This window comes from Centroberyx affinis, unplaced genomic scaffold, assembly GCF_046629955.1.
Source record: "Centroberyx affinis isolate AG114_WGS23_722 - 3 ecotype Tasmania unplaced genomic scaffold, CSIRO-AGI_Caff_v1 ptg001411l_1, whole genome shotgun sequence".
In the NCBI taxonomy this organism is placed as follows: domain Eukaryota; kingdom Metazoa; phylum Chordata; class Actinopteri; order Beryciformes; family Berycidae; genus Centroberyx; species Centroberyx affinis.
Window position 1 is genome coordinate 120,284 of NW_027279891.1, and position 20,044 is coordinate 140,327.

The following is a 20,044-nucleotide window of genomic DNA, read 5'->3' on the forward strand; positions in this document are numbered from 1 at the left end:
CAATCACAGAGAAAGCGAACAGTGCTCTTAAAGCAACTGCAGCCTCTTGGTCGCAATACACTTTCACAACTGAGACATTACAGAATGTCAGTTTTTGTGTGATAATTCTGTCTTTGAATAAAACACAGTCAATTAAAAAATCCGTATGATATATGAAGTGTTTCATTCAAAAATTTAAAATCAACTGGACACCTCCTCTACAAAATGATTGTTGCCATTAAATTAGAAGTCATTATAGAATATCATTAAGGTCACTGGATGTCTAAATACCTTTTGCTGATAAAATAGTTACGTTTTGCAAAATACTAGTCTTTTGGAAATGTTGATCAATAAAAATGAGGGAACAATTACTTATCCGAAAGCCTTCTTAAATAAAATGTAGGCTACTTATTATAATAAAATGTCACTAAGTTTAAGTTACCCCTTTAAAATATATATTTTTTAAATTATAAAATTCCATCTGCCGTTTTGGATCACTCCATAAAATGCCTATAACACAAATAAAAAGACAACTTCGCTCACTGAAAAGAAATACATAATATTACGTCAAATTGCGAAATCTAAAAAAAAACAAAAGCATCAAAAGCAATCTAAGGCTCTATAACCCATGCCTATTTAATATCCGTGAATGTCCGGATAAAAAGCTGTCGTGTTGAAAGCCTCATCCCATCAAGAGTTCAAATACCAGGGACACTATGAACCTTAAACGTCTAAAACAACCACCAACAAATCAACCACAATACCAGACCTCGGGTCACACACATTGTATTATCAATGACTGTAACCTAAGCATCAATATTTCAACAGCAGACACTTTTCATTGAAATAACAATCGATATATTTATAGAATCACAGACAGTGCATGGACTAATCAAATTTAATTCAGGTCAAAGCAACATACTGACGTAATTGTTACACTTTGCTACTTATTAATCAAAACAGTTCGAAATGATTTCTCATAGCAATTTTCACTATGGCGGTAGTTTGTTTATAGACGACATTCTTACGCCAGTTATGAAGGAAAAAAATGTGTAATATTGCAAGTCTATTGTTGCTTGCTCACCTGCTGGCTCTCAAAAGTCCAGGTGCTGTCTGGTAAAGACGCGTCCAGGACATTGATCATCTCCTTAAAGTCAGTGGTGCTGCTGGGCTTAACGAAGGTGAAATCACTGTACTCTGACATGGGAGAGAGACAGGACCTGAAGGACTGACTCTGAGACAACATGTCTCCTCCCAGGACCTCCACGTACTTAATAGGCCCGTCAGTGTTGAGCTGGATCTGCAGGTTTCTGTTGGGGTTCTTGTAGCCATCACAGTCGGTCCGTCTCATGCAGCAACTACCGCTGCTTCTACTGTTTCTAATGCATTTAACCGCTAAGATGAGAAAAGTCAGAAGAGACAGCACGGACACCGAGGCCAGAGAGAGAATCAAATAAAGGGTGATTCTCCCAGTTTTCTTGCTGGGCTCGACCGCTTTCTGTCGGAGCTCCAAGATGGGCTCATGGAGGCCATCCTCTAGCAGGATGGACACGGTGACCGTGGCGGACTGGACCGGTTCCCCGTCGTCCTTGATCTCTATGAGCAGCCTCTGAGAGGAGTCGTCCTGCTCGGACACAGGGCGTTTAGTCCTCACCTCCCCTGTGTAAAGATTGACAGTGAACAGAGAGGCGTCTGTGGCCTCCGCCAGCTTATACGAGATCCAAGCGTTATGGCCCGAGTCGGCGTCCACGGCCGTCACCTTAGTAACCAGGTGTCCAGCTTTAGCGGAGCGGTGCATCCTCTGATGAGAGAGGGAGCCCAGGGCAGCGGAGGAGGGGTAAATAACAGCGGGGGCATTGTCGTTCTGGTCCAGGATAAAAACATGGACAGTGGCGTTGCTGCTCAGAGACGGAGAGCCCTGGTCCTTCGCCTGCACCCGAATCTGAAACACCTTGAGTTTCTCATAGTCAAACGAGTGCATGCTGTAGATGCTGCCGTTATCAGAGTTGATGTAGACATAGGAGGACACAGACACGTCCTGCACTTTAGAGTCCAGGATGGAGTAGGAGATCTTGGCGTTTTCACCAGAATCCAGGTCAGATGCTGATACTGAGTAGAGAATAGAGCCTGGTACCCCATTCTCTTTTAAATACACATTATAGGAGGGCTGAGAGAATATAGGAGAGTTGTCGTTCACATCAGTGATGCTGACAGGTATAGTTTTCTTACTAGACAGAGGAGGAGAGCCTGAATCAGTGGCTGTTATCTCAATATTATAGTCTGAGAAGCTCTCTCGGTCTAAAACACCACTGGTAACCAGTGCGTAATTATGAGAAAAAGAGGGTTTCAAAGTAAAAGGAGAACCTTTGGGGAGTTGTAACGTCAGTTTACCGTTTTCACCGGAGTCAAGGTCTCGGGCACTGATTAAAGCTACTACAGTTCCACTCGTTGAATCTTCGGGCACAGAGTTTGGTTGGGAGGTGAGAACAATTTCTGGAGCATTATCATTAACATCTAAAACTTCTATTTGGACGGTACAATGCCCCTCCATTCTAGGAGTTCCTTTGTCTTTAGCGCTAATGTCTATTTCAAAATTTGCATTTGTTTCGAAATCTAATTTCCCTTTGAGAATTACTTCTCCGGTTAAAGAATCAATATCGAATACAGACAGGACAATATCCGGTGTGCGCGTTCCAAACGAATACTCTATCTCCCCGTTTGGACCCTCATCGACATCTTTTGCTAAAGGTGTAACGATGGATGCACCTTCTAAACTGTTTTCGCTTATTGAAACTTTATAAACATTTTTCTCAAATACAGGAAAATTATCATTTATATCAAGCACATTTATAGTTATCTGAGAGGTTCCAGATCTCACTGGGTTTCCCCCGTCTAGCGCTGTCAACTGAAGCTGATGTACAGCCTTTTTCTCTCGGTCAAGAGATTTAGCCAACACAAGCTCTGGGACTTTCCTCCCACCGGAGACATCTTTTATCTTCAAACTAAAAAAGTCGTCTTTACTTAAGGTGTACGACCTCACTGAATTAACACCAACATCAAGATCTTGTGCACTCTCCAGTGGAAAACGTGCCCCTGCCGCTGTAGACTCTGCTATTTCTAATATTAGATCTTTTGACGGGAAACTCGGGTAGTTATCATTAATGTCCTGTATTTCCACCTCAACTCGATATAATTGTAACGGCTTCTCAATGACAACCTGAAGAGACAACACGCAGCTGGCGCTTTGTCCGCATAAAGTCTCTCTGTCTATTCTGTCATTCACCACCAGCTCGCCCTTCCCCGCATCCACACTGAAATACTGCTTACCAGCCTCAGAGGCGACGCGCAGCTTGCGGTCAAAAATCTCTGATAGTCCCAAACCCAGATCTTTGGCTAGATTTCCTACCACAGAGCCCTGTTTTAGTTCCTCCGGGATTGTGTAGCGAGTCTGTCCGTCTATTGTACTCCACAAGAGAAAGAAATGATGCCACCAAAGAGCCTGCCATCTCCAGTCTCGGTATCCCATTGTCTTTGTCATCCCCGATCCGTTAGAATATGTTATTCCCAATCGAGAGAAACGAAGAAGAAAAAGCTAAAATCCATTGCCAGAGAGTATAGCCTATTTCAAAACAAAGATCCCAAAAATTATTTGTTCATGGCAACAGCTAAAATGAAGAAATATTGTTATACTCCGAGTGTATGAGCGTATCACCGCCTCTCCTCCAACTCAGAGTATTGTAAGGTTTTCGGTGCTGAGGCTGCATGGGGGAGGGAGTAGATCTCTTTGTACAGTTCTGTTTGCTATTGGTGCACAGCATGCATCTCTACCATCCAATAAGAGTGAAATTGGGCAGCGCCCGCCTCCTGGCACTGTCATAAAAGAGCGAGTGAAAAAACATGACGATGTAAACTAGGCATATTGCCTCATAAAATTGTCATGGCTTTGTATAAAAATCAATATATTCAGTGAACGTCTGTGTAATATCACTGATCAGTGCTTTTATAGACGCAGCAGTCCTTAAACAATCCGCCACGATGCATTTAAGGGTGTGTAAAAGACATGATGGGATGTTTTTACACGCCATTTACCAAGTTATTGTAAGTAAAAGGAAGTCGTCTAACAAAATCCAAATGTTCATTCTTAAGATAATATTTGTACTGTCCATGTTCTTTTCACACACAACTTTTCATAAAATGATACATATGTCTTCTATGATTAGATTCAGATTAACTCTTCAAGTGGTGTAACAAACAAAATTAAAATGACCTTCCACTAAATGATTGATCATAAATGACTCAACTATAAGGTGAAATGTTTTAAAAAGGCAGGTTACACGTGCTATGGATCGTTATTGACAGGCTATTGAAAGCAGTTTATCCTTGTGCTATCAAGGATATGAGCCGAATTATTTTGTTTCGCTGTCCGGTCATGTGGTGCTGAAACAATCAGCCATTCATGCAATCAAACAGACACATTCCCAAAGCCGAAAATAAAGAACCAGAACAACAGACCTCATCCACGTCCAAAACCTGAACAATAGATTGTATGTAGCAGCAGCAAAAAGCAGGGAGGTTGAAAGGTTCAAATCTTACTCAATAAATAATTAAATAAATAAATGAATAAATAAATAAACCGTGCTATAACACACAGCACATAATTGTGAAGATGTTTTGATAAAGACAGCTTTTTGAAGAAAGGTCGGGCGCAATGTCGATGAATAGGGTTAGCTAACCCTAACCCGATTTTATATATTTGTTTTCTGGGTAAAATGAGCTGAAAAGTTAAAATTCCGATGTGACGTCATATAATATACTCGTGCTACTTAGTATTAACTGGCCACAAGCACAAAATGCCACAATGGTTGCTATTGTTTAGCATAAGCATGAAGCTGAGAAAAACAAAGAAACAAACAACAACAACAAATAAAAAAACATACAAAAAAACCCCCAAAAAAAACAAAGTTTAAGAGGGATAACCTATATCCTTGGTTATATGCACCACCAAACCACCACGTGACCTCAAGACAGTAAAGCAATATGCTTATCAAGACATAAAATATTAAAGATTTGGAAAGTTTCAGGATGAAAATATCAAATGAAATTGGACTGCTGTTCTTTGCTCACCTGCTGGCTCTCAAAGGTCCAGGTGCTGTCTGGTAAAGACGCGTCCAGGACATTGATCATCTCCTTAAAGTCAGTGGTGCTGCTGGGCTTAACGAAGGTGAAATCACTGTACTCTGACATGGGAGAGAGACAGGACCTGAAGGACTGACTCTGAGACAACATGTCTCCTCCCAGGACCTCCACGTACTTAATAGGCCCGTCAGTGTTGAGCTGGATCTGCAGGTTTCTGTTGGGGTTCTTGTAGCCATCACAGTCGGTCCGTCTCATGCAGCAACTACCGCTGCTTCTACTGTTTCTAATGCATTTAATCGCTAAGATGAGAAAAGTCAAAAGAGACAGCACGGACACCGAGGCCAGAGAGAGAATCAAATAAAGGGTGATTCTCCCAGTTTTCTTGCTGGGCTCGACCGCTTTCTGTCGGAGGTCCAAGATGGGCTCATGGAGACCGTCCTCTAGCAGGATGGACACGGTGACCGTGGCGGACTGGACCGGTTCCCCGTCGTCCTTGATCTCTATAAGCAGCCTCTGAGAGGAGTCGTCCTGCTCGGACACAGGGCGTTTAGTCCTCACCTCCCCTGTGTAAAGATTGACAGTGAACAGAGAGGCGTCTGTGGCCTCCGCCAGTTTATAGGAGATCCAGGCGTTATGGCCCGAGTCGGCGTCCACGGCCGTCACCTTAGTAACCAGGTGGCCCGCTTTAGCGGAGCGGGGCATCCTCTGATGAGAGAGGGAGCCCAGGGCAGCGGAGGAGGGGTAAATAACAGCGGGGGCATTGTCGTTCTGGTCCAGGATAAAAACATGGACAGTGGCGTTGCTGCTCAGAGACGGAGAGCCCTGGTCCTTCGCCTGCACCCGAATCTGAAACACCTTGAGTTTCTCATAGTCAAACGAGTGCATGCTGTAGATGCTGCCGTTATCAGAGTTGATGTAGACATAGGAGGACACAGACACGTCCTGCACTTTAGAGTCCAGGATGGAGTAGGAGATCTTGGCGTTTTCACCAAAATCCAGGTCAGATGCTGATACTGAGTAGAGAATAGAGCCTGGTACCCCATTCTCTTTTAAATACACATTATAGGAGGGCTGAGAGAATCTAGGAGGGTTGTCATTCACATCAGTGATGCTGACAGGTATAGTTTTCTTACTAGACAGAGGAGGAGAGCCTGAATCAGTGGCTGTTATCTCAATATTATACTCTGAGAAGCTCTCTCGGTCTAACACACCACTGGTAACCAATGCGTAGTTATGAGAAAAAGAGGGTTTTAGACTAAAAGGAGAACCTTTGGGGAGTTGTAACGTCACTTTACCGTTATCACCGGAATCAAGGTCTCGGGCACTGAGCAAAGCCACTACGGAACCACTCGGGGCGTCCTCGCGCACCGGTTGCGGTTCAGACGTGAGAACAATTTCTGGAGCATTATCATTAACATCTATAACATCTATCTGTACTCGACAGTGGCCCTCCATTTCTGGAATGCCTTTGTCTTTTGCAGTTATCTCAATTTTATAGGAGGTAGCAGTTTCATAATCCACTTCTCCTTTCAAATAAATTTCTCCCGTTAATGAATTAATTTCAAATACTGATAAGACGGAATCCGGTGTCCGCGAGCCAAAAGAGAATTCAACCTCACCATTTGGTCCTTCGTCAGCATCAGTTGCTGTAGTTTGGATTACAAAAGCACCCTTTGCACTATTCTCCCCTAAAGACACTTTATATATATTTTTCTCGAATACTGGGAAATTGTCGTTGTTATCAAGCACAGTGATTGTTATCTGTGAGGTCCCAGACATGACTGGGTTCCCTCCGTCTAACGCTGTCAGTAGTAGCTGATGAACTGCTTTCTTCTCTCGGTCCAGAGGCTTTTCTAACACTAACTCAGGGACAGTTTTGCCATCCTCAACGTCCTTCATTTTCAAAGCAAAACAGTCGTTTTTAGTTAAGGTGTAGGATTTAAGCGAGTTGCTTCCCACGTCAGGGTCCTCTGCGCTCTCCAAAGGAAAGCGAGTGCCCACTGCTGCCGATTCAGCAATTTTCAAAGATAATTCTTTTGTAAGAAAATTAGGTGAATTATCATTTATATCTTTTATTTCTACCTCAATCCGGTGCAAATGTAGGGGGTTCTGTATAACAACTTGTAGAGGCAGAACACAGCTTGCGCTTTGTCCGCACAAAGCCTCTCTGTCTATTCTGTCATTCACCACCAGCTCGCCCTTCCCCGCATCCACACCGAAATACTGCTTACCAGCCTCAGAGGCGACACGCACATTACGATCAAAAATCTCTGATAGTCCCAAACCCAGATCTTTGGCTAGATTTCCTACCACAGAGCCCTGTTTCAGTTCCTCCGGCATTGTGTAGCGAGTCTGTCCGTCTATTGTACTCCACAAGAGAAAGAAATGATGCCACCAAAGAGCCTGCCATCTCCAGTCTCGGTATCCCATTCTCTTTGTCATCCCTGGTCCGTTATAACACATTTTTCCTCGTCGAGATATTGTTCAGAATGATGAGCTCAATGTTAAAATCCATAACCGCAGAGGTTATTTCAGTACAAAGATCACCAACATATGAATGCATGCTAAGGTGCAAAATTATGTTATTTAGTCTCTGAGTAAATAAACGCATCCTCCTCTCTTCTCCAGCTCTGAGTATTTTAACGGCTACGGTGCTGAGGCTGCATGGGGGAGGGAGTAGATCTCTTTGTACAGTTCTGTTTGCTATTGGTGCACAGCATCTATCCTTTCGTGCAATAAGAACGTCAGTGAGCAGTGCTCTTAAAGACACAGTAGGCTTTAATACAGTCTGTCTCAATGAATTCAAGAGCTTATGAAATAACACTATGGAATGCCTTTGGCAATATGCCATATATGTATTTAATGAAAATAAAATAGAATCTGTTCATCAAAAATAGAATATATTAGTCTTACGATCATAATAATTGTGTTATTTTCTTTATCATTTAAACAGACCTCCCATAAATTAAGTCATGTAACGTTTTCTATGGTTTGATTCAGAACAATTTTGTAGGAGGTTCAATAAATTAAATTAAAATTACAGTCCTTGAAATGTTTTAAACAGGCACTTGACAACCATGAATCATTGACAGGCCATAAAAAGTAATTTAACTTCATGCTACCATGAAACGCAGTCCGTTCATTTAGTGTCGCTGTCCAACAACGTGGTTCTGAAACAATGAGCCATTCAGTCACCTAACAGGCACACTCCCAAATCCCACAAGAAACTACTACACAGAGTTAATCTAAGACCTCGACATCTATATATGTTGAAACAGTAAACGACAGTGGTGCTGACATGTTAAAGTCCTACACATAAGCAGACATTAAGTTCAAGTCCAACGATAGGGTACACCGAAATACAACTTAACACTTAAACTTTTTTGACATAGTTTGTTATGTAGGTCAAATAGTTGAACATTTGACCTGTGATTATATAACTTTACATGAAGCAACCCTCATAACATCTTTTACCAGAATGTGTTGAAGCAAAATACTGCCATTAGTAAAATAATTAATTAATTAATTCATTAATTCATTCGTTCATGGTTCCTCCGTTCGTTCAGTCATGGCTATTTATTCATTTATTTAGTTACTGATTCATTCATGGACATAGTTGTTGAAAAATTCGTTTCGATGTGACGTTGTGCGATTGGACATTATTTGTCGTATTGAAGCAGTTATGGTGTTGCAGAGGACACAATAGCGAATACCACAATGTTTCTTACTTTTTACATAAAAAATATTTTACATAAAAACGAAGTTGGAAAAATAGATCTGATAGTGATGACATATTTCTTCATTTGTCTACACTATAAAAGCATCATATTAACTGAAGGCAGAACAACAATATACCACGTAATTTAATCATAGCATATTAGGTTTGGAAGGTTTGGTATGAAAATATCAACAATCACAATACATTTATTCTCTGCTCACCTGCTGGCTCTCAAAGGTCCAGGTGCTGTCTGGTAAAGACGCGTCCAGGACATTGATCATCTCCTTAAAGTCAGTGGTGCTGCTGGGCTTAACGAAGGTGAAATCACTGTACTCTGACATGGGAGAGAGACAGGACCTGAAGGACTGACTCTGAGACAACATGTCTCCTCCCAGGACCTCCACGTACTTAATAGGCCCGTCAGTGTTGAGCTGGATCTGCAGGTTTCTGTTGGGGTTCTTGTAGCCATCACAATCGGTCCGTCTCATGCAGCAACTACCGCTGCTTCTACTGTTTCTAATGCATTTAATCGCTAAGATGAGAAAAGTCAGAAGAGACAGCACGGATACCGAGGCCAGAGAGAGAATCAAATAAAGGGTGATTCTCCCAGTTTTCTTGCTGGGCTCAACCGCTTTCTGTCGGAGATCTAAGATGGGCTCATGGAGACCGTCCTCTAGCAGGATGGACACGGTGACCGTGGCGGACTGGACCGGTTCCCCGTCGTCCTTGATCTCTATGAGCAGCCTCTGAGAGGAGTCGTCCTGCTCGGACACAGGGCGTTTAGTCCTCACCTCCCCTGTGTAAAGATTGACAGTGAACAGAGAGGCGTCTGTGGCCTCCGCCAGTTTATAGGAGATCCAGGCGTTATGGCCCGAGTCGGCGTCCACGGCCGTCACCTTAGTAACCAGGTGGCCCGCTTTAGCGGAGCGGGGCATCCTCTGATGAGAGAGAGAGCCCAGGGCAGCGGAGGAGGGGTAAATAACAGCGGGGGCATTGTCGTTCTGGTCCAGGATAAAAACATGGACAGTGGTGTTGCTGCTCAGAGACGGAGAGCCCTGGTCCTTCGCCTGCACCCGAATCTGAAACACCTTGAGTTTCTCATAGTCAAACGAGTGCATGCTGTAGATGCTGCCGTTATCAGAGTTGATGTAGACATAGGAGGACACAGACACGTCCTGCACTTTAGAGTCCAGGATGGAGTAGGAGATCTTGGCGTTTTCACCAAAATCCAGGTCAGATGCTGATACTGAGTAGAGAATAGAGCCTGGTACCCCATTCTCTTTTAAATACACATTATAGGAGGGTTGAGTGAATCTAGGAGGGTTGTCATTCACATCAGTGATGCTGACAGGTATAGTTTTCTTACTAGACAGAGGAGGAGAGCCTGAATCAGTGGCTGTTATCTCAATATTATAGTCTGAGAAGCTCTCTCGGTCTAAAACACCACTGGTAACCAGTGCGTAATTATTAGAAAAAGATGGTTTCAGACTAAAGGTAGAACCTTTGGGGAGTTGTAACGTCACTTTACCGTTATCACCGGAATCAAGGTCTCGGGCACTGAGTAAAGCCACTACGGAACCACTCGGGGCGTCCTCGCGAACCGGTTGCGGTTCAGAGGTGAGATCAATTTCTGGAGCATTATCATTAACATCTATAACATCTATCTGTACTCGACAGTGGCCCTCCATTTCCGGAATGCCCTTGTCTTTTGCAGTTATCTCAATTTTATAGGAGGTAGCAGTTTCATAATCCACTTCTCCTTTCAAATAAATTTCTCCCGTAAATGAATTGATTTCAAATACTGATAAGACGGAATCCGGTGTCCGCGAGCCAAAAGAGAATTCAACCTCACCATTTGGTCCTTCGTCAGCATCAGTTGCTGTAGTTTGGATTACAAAAGCACCCTTTGCACTATTCTCCCCTAAAGACACTTTATATATATTTTTCTCGAATACTGGGAAATTGTCATTTATGTCAAGCACAGTGATTGTTATCTGTGAGGTCCCAGACATGACTGGGTTCCCTCCGTCTAACGCTGTCAGTAGTAGCTGATGAACTGCTTTCTTCTCTCGGTCCAGAGGCTTTTCTAACACTAACTCAGGGACAGTTTTGCCATCCTCAACGTCCTTCATTTTCAAAGCAAAACAGTCGTTTTTAGTTAAGGTGTAGGATTTAAGCGAGTTGCTTCCCACGTCAGGGTCCTCTGCGCTCTCCAAAGGAAAGCGAGTGCCCACTGCTGCCGATTCAGCAATTTTCAAAGATAATTCTTTTGTAAGAAAATTAGGTGAATTATCATTTATATCTTTTATTTCTACCTCAATCCGGTGCAAATGTAGGGGGTTCTGTATAACAACTTGTAGAGGCAGAACACAGCTTGCGCTTTGTCCGCACAAAGCCTCTCTGTCTATTCTGTCATTCACCACCAGCTCGCCCTTCCCCGCATCCACACCGAAATACTGCTTACCAGCCTTAGAGGCGACACGCACATTACGATCAAAAATCTCTGATAGTCCCAAACCCAGATCTTTGGCTAGATTTCCTACCACAGAGCCCTGTTTCAGTTCCTCCGGGATTGTGTAGCGAGTCTGTCCGTCTATTGTACTCCACAAGAGAAAGAAATGATGCCACCAAAGAGCCTGCCATCTCCAGTCTCGGTATCCCATTCTCTTTGTCATCCCTGGTCCGTTATAACACATTATTCCTCATCGAGATATTGTCCAGAATGATGAGCTCAATGTTAAAATCCATAACCGCAGAGGTTATTTCAGTACAAAGATCACCAACATATGAATGCATGCTAAGATACAACATTATGTTATTTAGTCTCTGAGTAAATAAACGCATCCTCCTCTCTTCTCCAGCTCTGAGTATTTTAACGGCTCCGGTGCTGAGGCTGCATGGGGGAGGGAGTAGATCTCTTTGTACAGTTCTGTTTGCTATTGGTGCACAGCATCTATCCTTTCGTGCAATAAGAACGTCAGTGAGCAGTGCTCTTAAAGACACAGTAGGCTTTAATACAGTCTGTCTCAATGAATTCAAGAGCTTATGAAATAACACTATGGAATGCCTTTGGCAATGTGCCATATATGTATTTAATGAAAATAAAATAGAATCTGTTCATCAAAATTGGAATATATTAGTCTTACGATCATAATAATTGTGTTATTATCTTAATTATTTAAACAGACCTCCCATAAATTAAGTCATGTCACGTTTTCTATGGTTTGATTCAGAACAATTTTGTAGGAGGTTCAATAAATTAAATTAAAATTACAGTCCTTGAAATGTTTTAAACAGGCACTTGACAACCATGAATCATTGACAGGCCATAAAAAGTAATTTAACTTCATGCTACCATGAAACGCAGTCCGTTCATTTAGTGTCGCTGTCCAACAACATGGTCCTGAAACAATGAGCCATTCAGTCACCTAACAGGCACACTCCCAAATCCCACAAGAAACTACTACACAGAGTTCATCTAAGACCTCGACATCTATATATGTTGAAACAGTAAACGACAGTGGTGCTGACATGTTAAAGTCCTACACATAAGCAGACATTAAGTTCAAGTCCAACGATAGGGTACACCGAAATACAACTTAACACTTAAACTTTTTTGACATAGTTTGTTATGTAGGTCAAATAGTTGAACATTTGACCTGTGATTATATAACTTTACATAAAGCAACCCTCATAACATCGTTTACCAGAATGTGTTGAAGCAAAATATTGCCACTAGTAATAATTCACCCATTGATACATTAACCCATTTATTCATTCATTCATCCATTCACTGAGCGTTCGTCCATTCGTTCAATCATTATTTAATGTATTTGGTTATTTGGGTATTTATTTATTTATTTATTCAATTACCTATTCATTTATGGCCATGGTTTGTTGAAAAATTCGTTTGCATGTGACGATGTGCGACTGCACATTATTTGTCGTATTAAGCCAGTCCATGGTGTCGCAGAGGACACAATAGCGAATACCACAATGTTTCTTACTTTTATTTGCATAAAAACGAAGTTGGAAAAATAGATCTGACAGTGATAGCGTATTTCTTCATTTGTATACACTATAAAAGCATCATATTAACTGAAGGCAGAACAACAATATACCACGTGATTAAAACAGCGTATTAGGGTTGGAAGGTTTGGTATGAAAATATCAACAATCACAATACATTTATTCTCTGCTCACCTGCTGGCTCTCAAAGGTCCAGGTGCTGTCTGGTAAAGACGCGTCCAGGACATTGATCATCTCCTTAAAGTCAGTGGTGCTGCTGGGCTTAACGAAGGTGAAATCACTGTACTCTGACATGGGAGAGAGACAGGACCTGAAGGACTGACTCTGAGACAACATGTCTCCTCCCAGGACCTCCACGTACTTAATAGGCCCGTCAGTGTTGAGCTGGATCTGCAGGTTTCTGTTGGGGTTCTTGTAGCCATCACAGTCGCTCCGTCTCATGCAGCAACTACCGCTGCTTCTACTGTTTCTAATGCATTTAATCGCTAAGATGAGAAAAGTCAGAAGAGACAGCACGGACACCGAGGCCAGAGAGAGAATCAAATAAAGGGTGATTCTCCCAGTTTTCTTGCTGGGCTCGACCGCTTTCTGTCGGAGGTCCAAGATGGGCTCATGGAGGCCGTCCTCTAGCAGGATGGACACGGTGACCGTGGCGGACTGGACCGGTTCCCCGTCGTCCTTGATCTCTATGAGCAGCCTCTGAGAGGAGTCGTCCTGCTCGGACACAGGGCGTTTAGTCCTCACCTCCCCTGTGTAAAGATTGACAGTGAACAGAGAGGCGTCTGTGGCCTCCGCCAGCTTATAGGAGATCCAGGCGTTATGGCCCGAGTCGGCGTCCACGGCCGTCACCTTAGTAACCAGGTGACCGGCTTTAGCGGAGCGGGGCATCCTCTGATGAGAGAGAGAGCCCAGGGCAGCGGAGGAGGGGTAAATAACAGCGGGGGCATTGTCGTTCTGGTCCAGGATAAAAACATGGACAGTGGCGTTGCTGCTCAGAGACGGAGAGCCCTGGTCCTTCGCCTGCACCCGAATCTGAAACACCTTGAGTTTCTCATAGTCAAACGAGTGCATGCTGTAGATGCTGCCGTTAGCAGAGTTGATGTAGACATAGGAGGACACAGACACGTCCTGCACTTTAGAGTCCAGGATGGAGTAGGAGATCTTGGCGTTTTCACCAAAATCCAGGTCAGATGCTGATACTGAGTAGAGAATAGAGCCTGGTACCCCATTCTCTTTTAAATACACATTATAGGAGGGTTGAGTGAATCTAGGAGGGTTGTCATTCACATCAGTGATGCTGACAGGTATAGTTTTCTTACTAGACAGAGGAGGAGAGCCTGAATCAGTGGCTGTTATCTCAATATTATACTCTGAGAAGCTCTCTCGGTCTAAAACACCGCTGGTAACCAGTGCGTAATTATTAGAAAAGGAAGGTTTCAGACTAAAAGGAGAACCTTTGGGGAGTTGTAACGTCACTTTACCGTTATCACCGGAGTCAAGGTCCTTCGCACTGATTAAAGCCACTACTGTTGCAGTAGGTGCGTTCTCAGGCACCGGCTTTGGTTGGGAGGTGAGAATAATTTCTGGAGCATTATCGTTAACATCTAAAACTTCTACTTGGACGGTACAATGCCCCTCCATTCTAGGAGTTCCTTTGTCTTTAGCGCTAATATCTATTTCAAAATTAGCAACTACTTCGAAATCTAATTTCCCTTTTAGAATTAGTTTTCCAGATTGTGAATCGATATCGAATACAGACAGGACAATATCCGGTGTGTGCGTTCCAAAAGAATACTCTATCTCCCCGTTTGGACCCTCATCGACATCTTTTGCTAAAGGTGTAACGATGGATGCACCTTCTAAACTGTTTTCGCTTATTGAAACTTTGTAAACGTTTTTCTCAAATACAGGAAAATTATCATTATTATCAAGCACATTTATAGTTATCTGAGAGGTTCCAGATCTCACTGGGTTTCCCCCGTCTAGCGCTGTCAACTGAAGCTGATGTACAGCCTTTTTCTCTCGGTCAAGAGATTTAGCCAACACAAGCTCTGGGACTTTCCTCCCACCGGAGACATCTTTTATCTTCAAACTAAAACAGTCGTCTTTACTTAGAGTATATGACCTCACTGAATTAACACCAACATCAAGATCTTGTGCACTCTCCAGTGGAAAACGTGCCCCTGCCGCTGTAGACTCTGCTATTTCTAATATTACATCTTTTGACGGGAAACTCGGGGAGTTGTCATTTATATCTTGTATTTCCACCTCAGCTCGATATAATTGTAGCGGGTCCTCAACGACAACTTGCAGAGGTAGAACACAGCTGGCGCTTTGTCCGCATAAAGTCTCTCTGTCTGTTCTGTCATTCACCACCAGCTCGCCCTTCCCCGCATCCACACTGAAATACTGCTTACCCTCGGAGGCGACACGCAGTTTACGGTCAAAAATCTCTGATAGTCCCAAACCCAGATCTTTGGCTAGATTTCCTACCACAGAGCCCTGCTTCAGTTCCTCCGGGATTGTGTAGCGAGTCTGTCCGTCTATTGTACTCCACAAGAGAAAGAAATGATGCCACCAAAGAGCCTGCCATCTCCAGTCTCGGTATCCCATTCTCTTTGTCATCCCTGCTCCGTTATAATACATTATTCCTCATCGAGATATTGTTCAGAACAAATAGCTCAATGTTAAAATCCATCGCGCGGTGAGTATTCCAGTACAAAGATCACTGAGATATTTATGCATGACAAGATGCAAATTTAAAGGCATATCATTTAGTTTCTTGGTGTATAAACGCATCCTCCTTTCTCCCCCAGCTCCGAGCATTGTACTGGCTACGGTGGTGAGGGTGCGTGGGGGAGGGAGTAGATCTCTTTGTACAGTTCTGTATGCTGTTGGTGCACAGCGTCTATCACCAACATCCAATAAAAAGGAGGGAGTGAGCTCTTCCCTTAAAGTTATAGCAGCATGGCGGTTTTTGCATCCAGTAAATAGATTGAGTTGTCTATGCGCCCCATATCTCCATGCGCAAGAAAAGTGATGTATAGCTCATTTCATTAGAAAAAGACAAACAATCCATTTATATACTTTTTTTAAATAAGGAATGATCGTTTTACCTAGTATTATTGTAAGGTAATGCATAACATGTTTCCACAATTATGTTTGAATTAAATCTGTATGTGGTTTTGAAATAGGAACCTCTGTGCAAGTCAGACTCATCAAAAACAGAGGATAAAAACAGTTCAACTTGCTTTGTTTCTGAATGACCTGTCATCAAAAGCCGTTTATCCACATGCCCTTAATTCCTTCATGACTACCAATATAATCAATATCGCTGTCCATGACCGTGGTTCTTAAGTGCTCAACCATAAAACAGATTCAATAATAGGCGCACTCCTGTAGCCCAAAACTACCAACCAAAACACTAGCGTTTAAGCTAACAAAGACCAAAACGTAAACATCATTACTTTTCTGGTTATTGAATTTGTCGACAGTAATCGCTCTAAAACGTAAAAAATCATACTCCGTGCCAAAAGTAGATATAAGCGCTCAAACCCAACAACAGCTAAACAGTCTCCTTAATAACTAAATAGAGCGTTATTAAAAAAAAAACTACAATCTGTGATTTCAGTGCAAGGTATAGGACAGTATGTCACATCCATGAGTTTTAAATATAGCTTAAGGCTGGAAAAATGTTTGTTTCCATTTGCTGTTTTCTACACACTTGAGAAAAATTCACGATTAATTTGAGTTTATAGCGTGTTAACGCGCGTGTTAATGTTCCATCTCAATCTCTGCAAAAACAAATGTGAATAAAACCACGATATAGATGGTCAAAAATTGACCTAATCTTCAATATGAAGCTGAAAAGCGACTTTAAAACATGTCGAGCCAACTAGATTTATATTAACCATCACAGTAAAAACAAAAACAAAGATGTCATAAGATACTGAAACAATGTGATATTGAAATGACATGAGCAGGAAATCTAATTATCATCTTTTGTTATTCTATAAAGTTTCGTTGTGACGTCACCGTACATGTATGCACACTATTCTTTTGTGTCGCTTGTGACGGGGAGTTACAGAAAACACAGCACAGACTGAGACCATGGCCTTTCCGTCAACATTAAGTAGCAAAATACATTTAAAAGATCTATCTCTCGCAATGAATGACTATGCTTTGTTAATGAATCTTCCTATCACTAGTAAAAGTTGTGATACTTTCATCGAGGGATTACCAAACATTACAATGCTATATATAGTCTCACCTGTTGGCTCTCAAAGGTCCAGGTGCTGTCTGGTAAAGACGCGTCCAGGACATTGATCATCTCCTTAAAGTCAGTGGTGCTGCTGGGCTTAACGAAGGTGAAATCACTGTACTCTGACATGGGAGAGAGACAGGACCTGAAGGACTGACTCTGAGACAACATGTCTCCTCCCAGGACCTCCACGTACTTAATAGGCCCGTCAGTGTTGAGCTGGATCTGCAGGTTTCTGTTGGGGTTCTTGTAGCCATCACAGTCGCTCCGTCTCATGCAGCAACTACCGCTGCTTCTACTGTTTCTAATGCATTTAACCGCTAAGATGAGAAAAGTCAAAAGAGACAGCACGGACACCGAGGCCAGAGAGAGAATCAAATAAAGGGTGATTCTCCCAGTTTTCTTGCTGGGCTCAGCCGCTTTCTGTCGGAGGTCCAAGATGGGCTCATGGAGACCGTCCTCTAGCAGGATGGACACGGTGACCGTGGCGGACTGGACCGGTTCCCCGTCGTCCTTGATCTCTATGAGCAGCCTCTGAGAGGAGTCGTCCTGCTCGGACACAGGGCGTTTAGTCCTCACCTCCCCTGTGTAAAGATTGACAGTGAACAGAGAGGCGTCTGTGGCCTCCGCCAGTTTATAGGAGATCCAGGCGTTATGGCCCGAGTCGGCGTCCACGGCCGTCACCTTAGTAACCAGGTGGCCCGCTTTAGCGGAGCGGGGCATCCTTTGATGGGAGAGGGAGCCCAGGACAGCGGAGGAGGGGTAAATAACAGCGGGGGCATTGTCGTTCTGGTCCAGGATAAAAACATGGACAGTGGCGTTGCTGCTCAGAGACGGAGAGCCCTGGTCCTTTGCCTGCACCCGAATCTGAAACACCTTGAGTTTCTCATAGTCAAACGAGTGCATGCTGTAGATGCTGCCGTTATCAGAGTTGATGTAGACATAGGAGGACACAGACACGTCCTGCACTTTAGAGTCCAGGATGGAGTAGGAGATCTTGGCGTTTTCACCAGAATCCAGGTCAGATGCTGATACTGAGTAGAGAATAGAGCCTGGTACCCCATTCTCTTTTAAATACACATTATAGGAGGGCTGAGAGAATCTAGGAGGGTTGTCATTCACATCAGTGATGCTGACAGGTATAGTTTTCTTACTAGACAGAGGAGGAGAGCCTGAATCAGTGGCTGTTATCTCAATATTATAGTCTGAGAAGCTCTCTCGGTCTAAAACACCGCTGGTAACCAGTGCGTAATTATTAGAAAAGGAAGGTTTCAGTGTAAAAGGAGAATCTTTGGGGAGTTGTAACGTCACTTTACCGTTATCACCGGAGTCAACGTCCCGGGTACTGAGCAAAGCCACTATTGTGCCACTTGGCGCATCCTCACGCAAAGAGGTAGGTTTTGAAGTGAGCACAATTTCTGGGGCATTATCATTAACATCTAAAACTTCTACCTGGACAGTACAATGCCCCTCCATCTCCGGAGAGCCTTTGTCCTTAGCACTGATATCAATTTCATACATTTTATCTGATTCAAAATCTAAGTCTCCTTTCAACAAAATGTCTCCAGTGACTGAATCTATATCAAAAGTAGCCAACACAGAGTCTGACGTGCGTTCACCAAATGAGTAATTCACTTCGCCATTTAATTCCTCATCAATATCCGTCGCTTTGACTTTGGTGATTAAAGTACGTTTTAACGCATGTTCAGTGATAGACGCTTTGTAAATCGGTTTTTCAAACTGTGGGATATTATCATTAACATCCAAGACAGTAACTGTTATCTTTGAAATCCCGGATCTTACCGGATTGCCTCCATCTAAAGCAGTTAAAAGTAGTTGGTGGGTAGCTTTTTTCTCTCTGTCCAGAGGTTTCTCTAAAACTAGTTCAGGGACTTTCCTCCCGTTGCTAACGTCGTTTACTTTTAAACTGAAACATTCATCTTTACTGAGAGTGTAGGATTTAAGAGAATTGCTTCCAACGTCGGGGTCCAGTGCACTCTCCAAAGGAAAGCGCATACCCGCAACAGTGCTTTCGGATATTTTCAATGGCAAATCATTTGTTAGAAAGGTAGGAGCATTGTCATTTATGTCTTTTATTTCTACCTCTATCCGGTGTAATTGTAGCGGGTCCTCAATGACAACCTGCAGTGGCAACACACAGCTTGCGCTTTGTCCGCACAAAGCCTCTCTGTCTATTCTGTCATTCACCACCAGCTCGCCCTTCCCCGCATCCACACTGAAATACTGCTTTCCAGCCTCAGAGGCGACACGCAGTTTACGCTCATAAATCTCTGATAGTCCTAAACCCAGATCTTTGGCTAGATTTCCTACCACAGAGCCCTGTTTCAGTTCCTCCGGGATTGTGTAGCGAGTCTGTCCGTCTATTGTACTCCACAAGAGAAAGAAATGATGCCACCAAAGAGCCTGCCATCCCCAGTCTCGGTATCCCATTCTCTTTGTCATCCCTGCTCCGTTATAATGCATTATTCCTCATCGATAAATTGTTCAGAACAAATAGCTCAATGTTAAAATCCATCACCGCGGTGAGTATTCCACTACAACGATCACTGAGATTTTTATGCATGACAGGATGCAAATTTAAAGGCATATCATTTAGTTTCTGAGTGTATCAACGCATCCTCTTTTCTCCCCATCTCCGAGCATTGTACTGGCTACGATGGTGAGGGTGCGTGGGGGAGGGAGTAGATCTCTTTGTACAGTTCTGTATGCTATTGGTGCACAGCATGCATCGCCAACATCCAATAGGAGAGAAAGATTAAGCAGTACCCTTAAAGTTACAGCACCATGGCAGTTTCTGCATTCAGTAAATAATAATAAAAATAAAATGTAGGAGTTTTCAATACGCCTCATATCTCCATGGGCAAGTGATGCATTGCAAAAAAAAAAAAAAAAAAATACAT

General features: G+C 43.0%; 2 protein-coding genes across 2 annotated transcripts in view; both read right to left on the minus strand.

Annotated features, from left to right (window-relative positions):
- Window positions 1–15,508, minus strand: part of LOC139649898 (protocadherin Fat 4-like) — a 39,956-nt gene extending 24,448 nt beyond the window's left edge. Inside the window, exons 1-6 of the mRNA XM_071526409.1 lie at window positions 13,033–15,508; window positions 9,055–10,112; window positions 7,766–7,775; window positions 5,087–7,559; window positions 3,263–3,443; window positions 1,060–2,146 (exon numbers count right to left, since the gene is read on the minus strand). Coding sequence (XP_071382510.1) covers window positions 1,060–2,146; window positions 3,263–3,443; window positions 5,087–7,559; window positions 7,766–7,775; window positions 9,055–10,112; window positions 13,033–15,508 — 7,285 coding nt within the window. The remainder of the gene's footprint in view (window positions 1–1,059; window positions 2,147–3,262; window positions 3,444–5,086; window positions 7,560–7,765; window positions 7,776–9,054; window positions 10,113–13,032) is intronic.
- Window positions 15,509–16,893: 1,385 nt separating this feature from the next.
- On the minus strand, window positions 16,894–19,607 carry LOC139649902 (protocadherin gamma-C5-like). The gene is made up of 2 exons (XM_071526411.1): window positions 17,133–19,607; window positions 16,894–16,929 (listed from the first exon to the last, which is right to left on the minus strand). The coding sequence occupies exons 1-2, from the start codon at window positions 19,605–19,607 to the stop codon at window positions 16,894–16,896; spliced, it is 2,511 nt and encodes an 836-aa protein (XP_071382512.1).
- Between the last annotated feature and the right edge of the window lie 437 nt (window positions 19,608–20,044).

Bases quoted from the DNA above. Each gene is read 5' to 3' on its own strand.
- LOC139649902 (XM_071526411.1), bottom strand. From the start codon at position 19,607: ATGCATTATAACGGAGCAGGGATGACAAAGAGAATGGGATACCGAGAC. The intron at 16,930-17,132 runs GTGAGACTATAT...CCCCGTCACAAG, and splicing joins GGACCTTTGAGAGCCAACAG to CGACACAAAAGAATAGTGTG.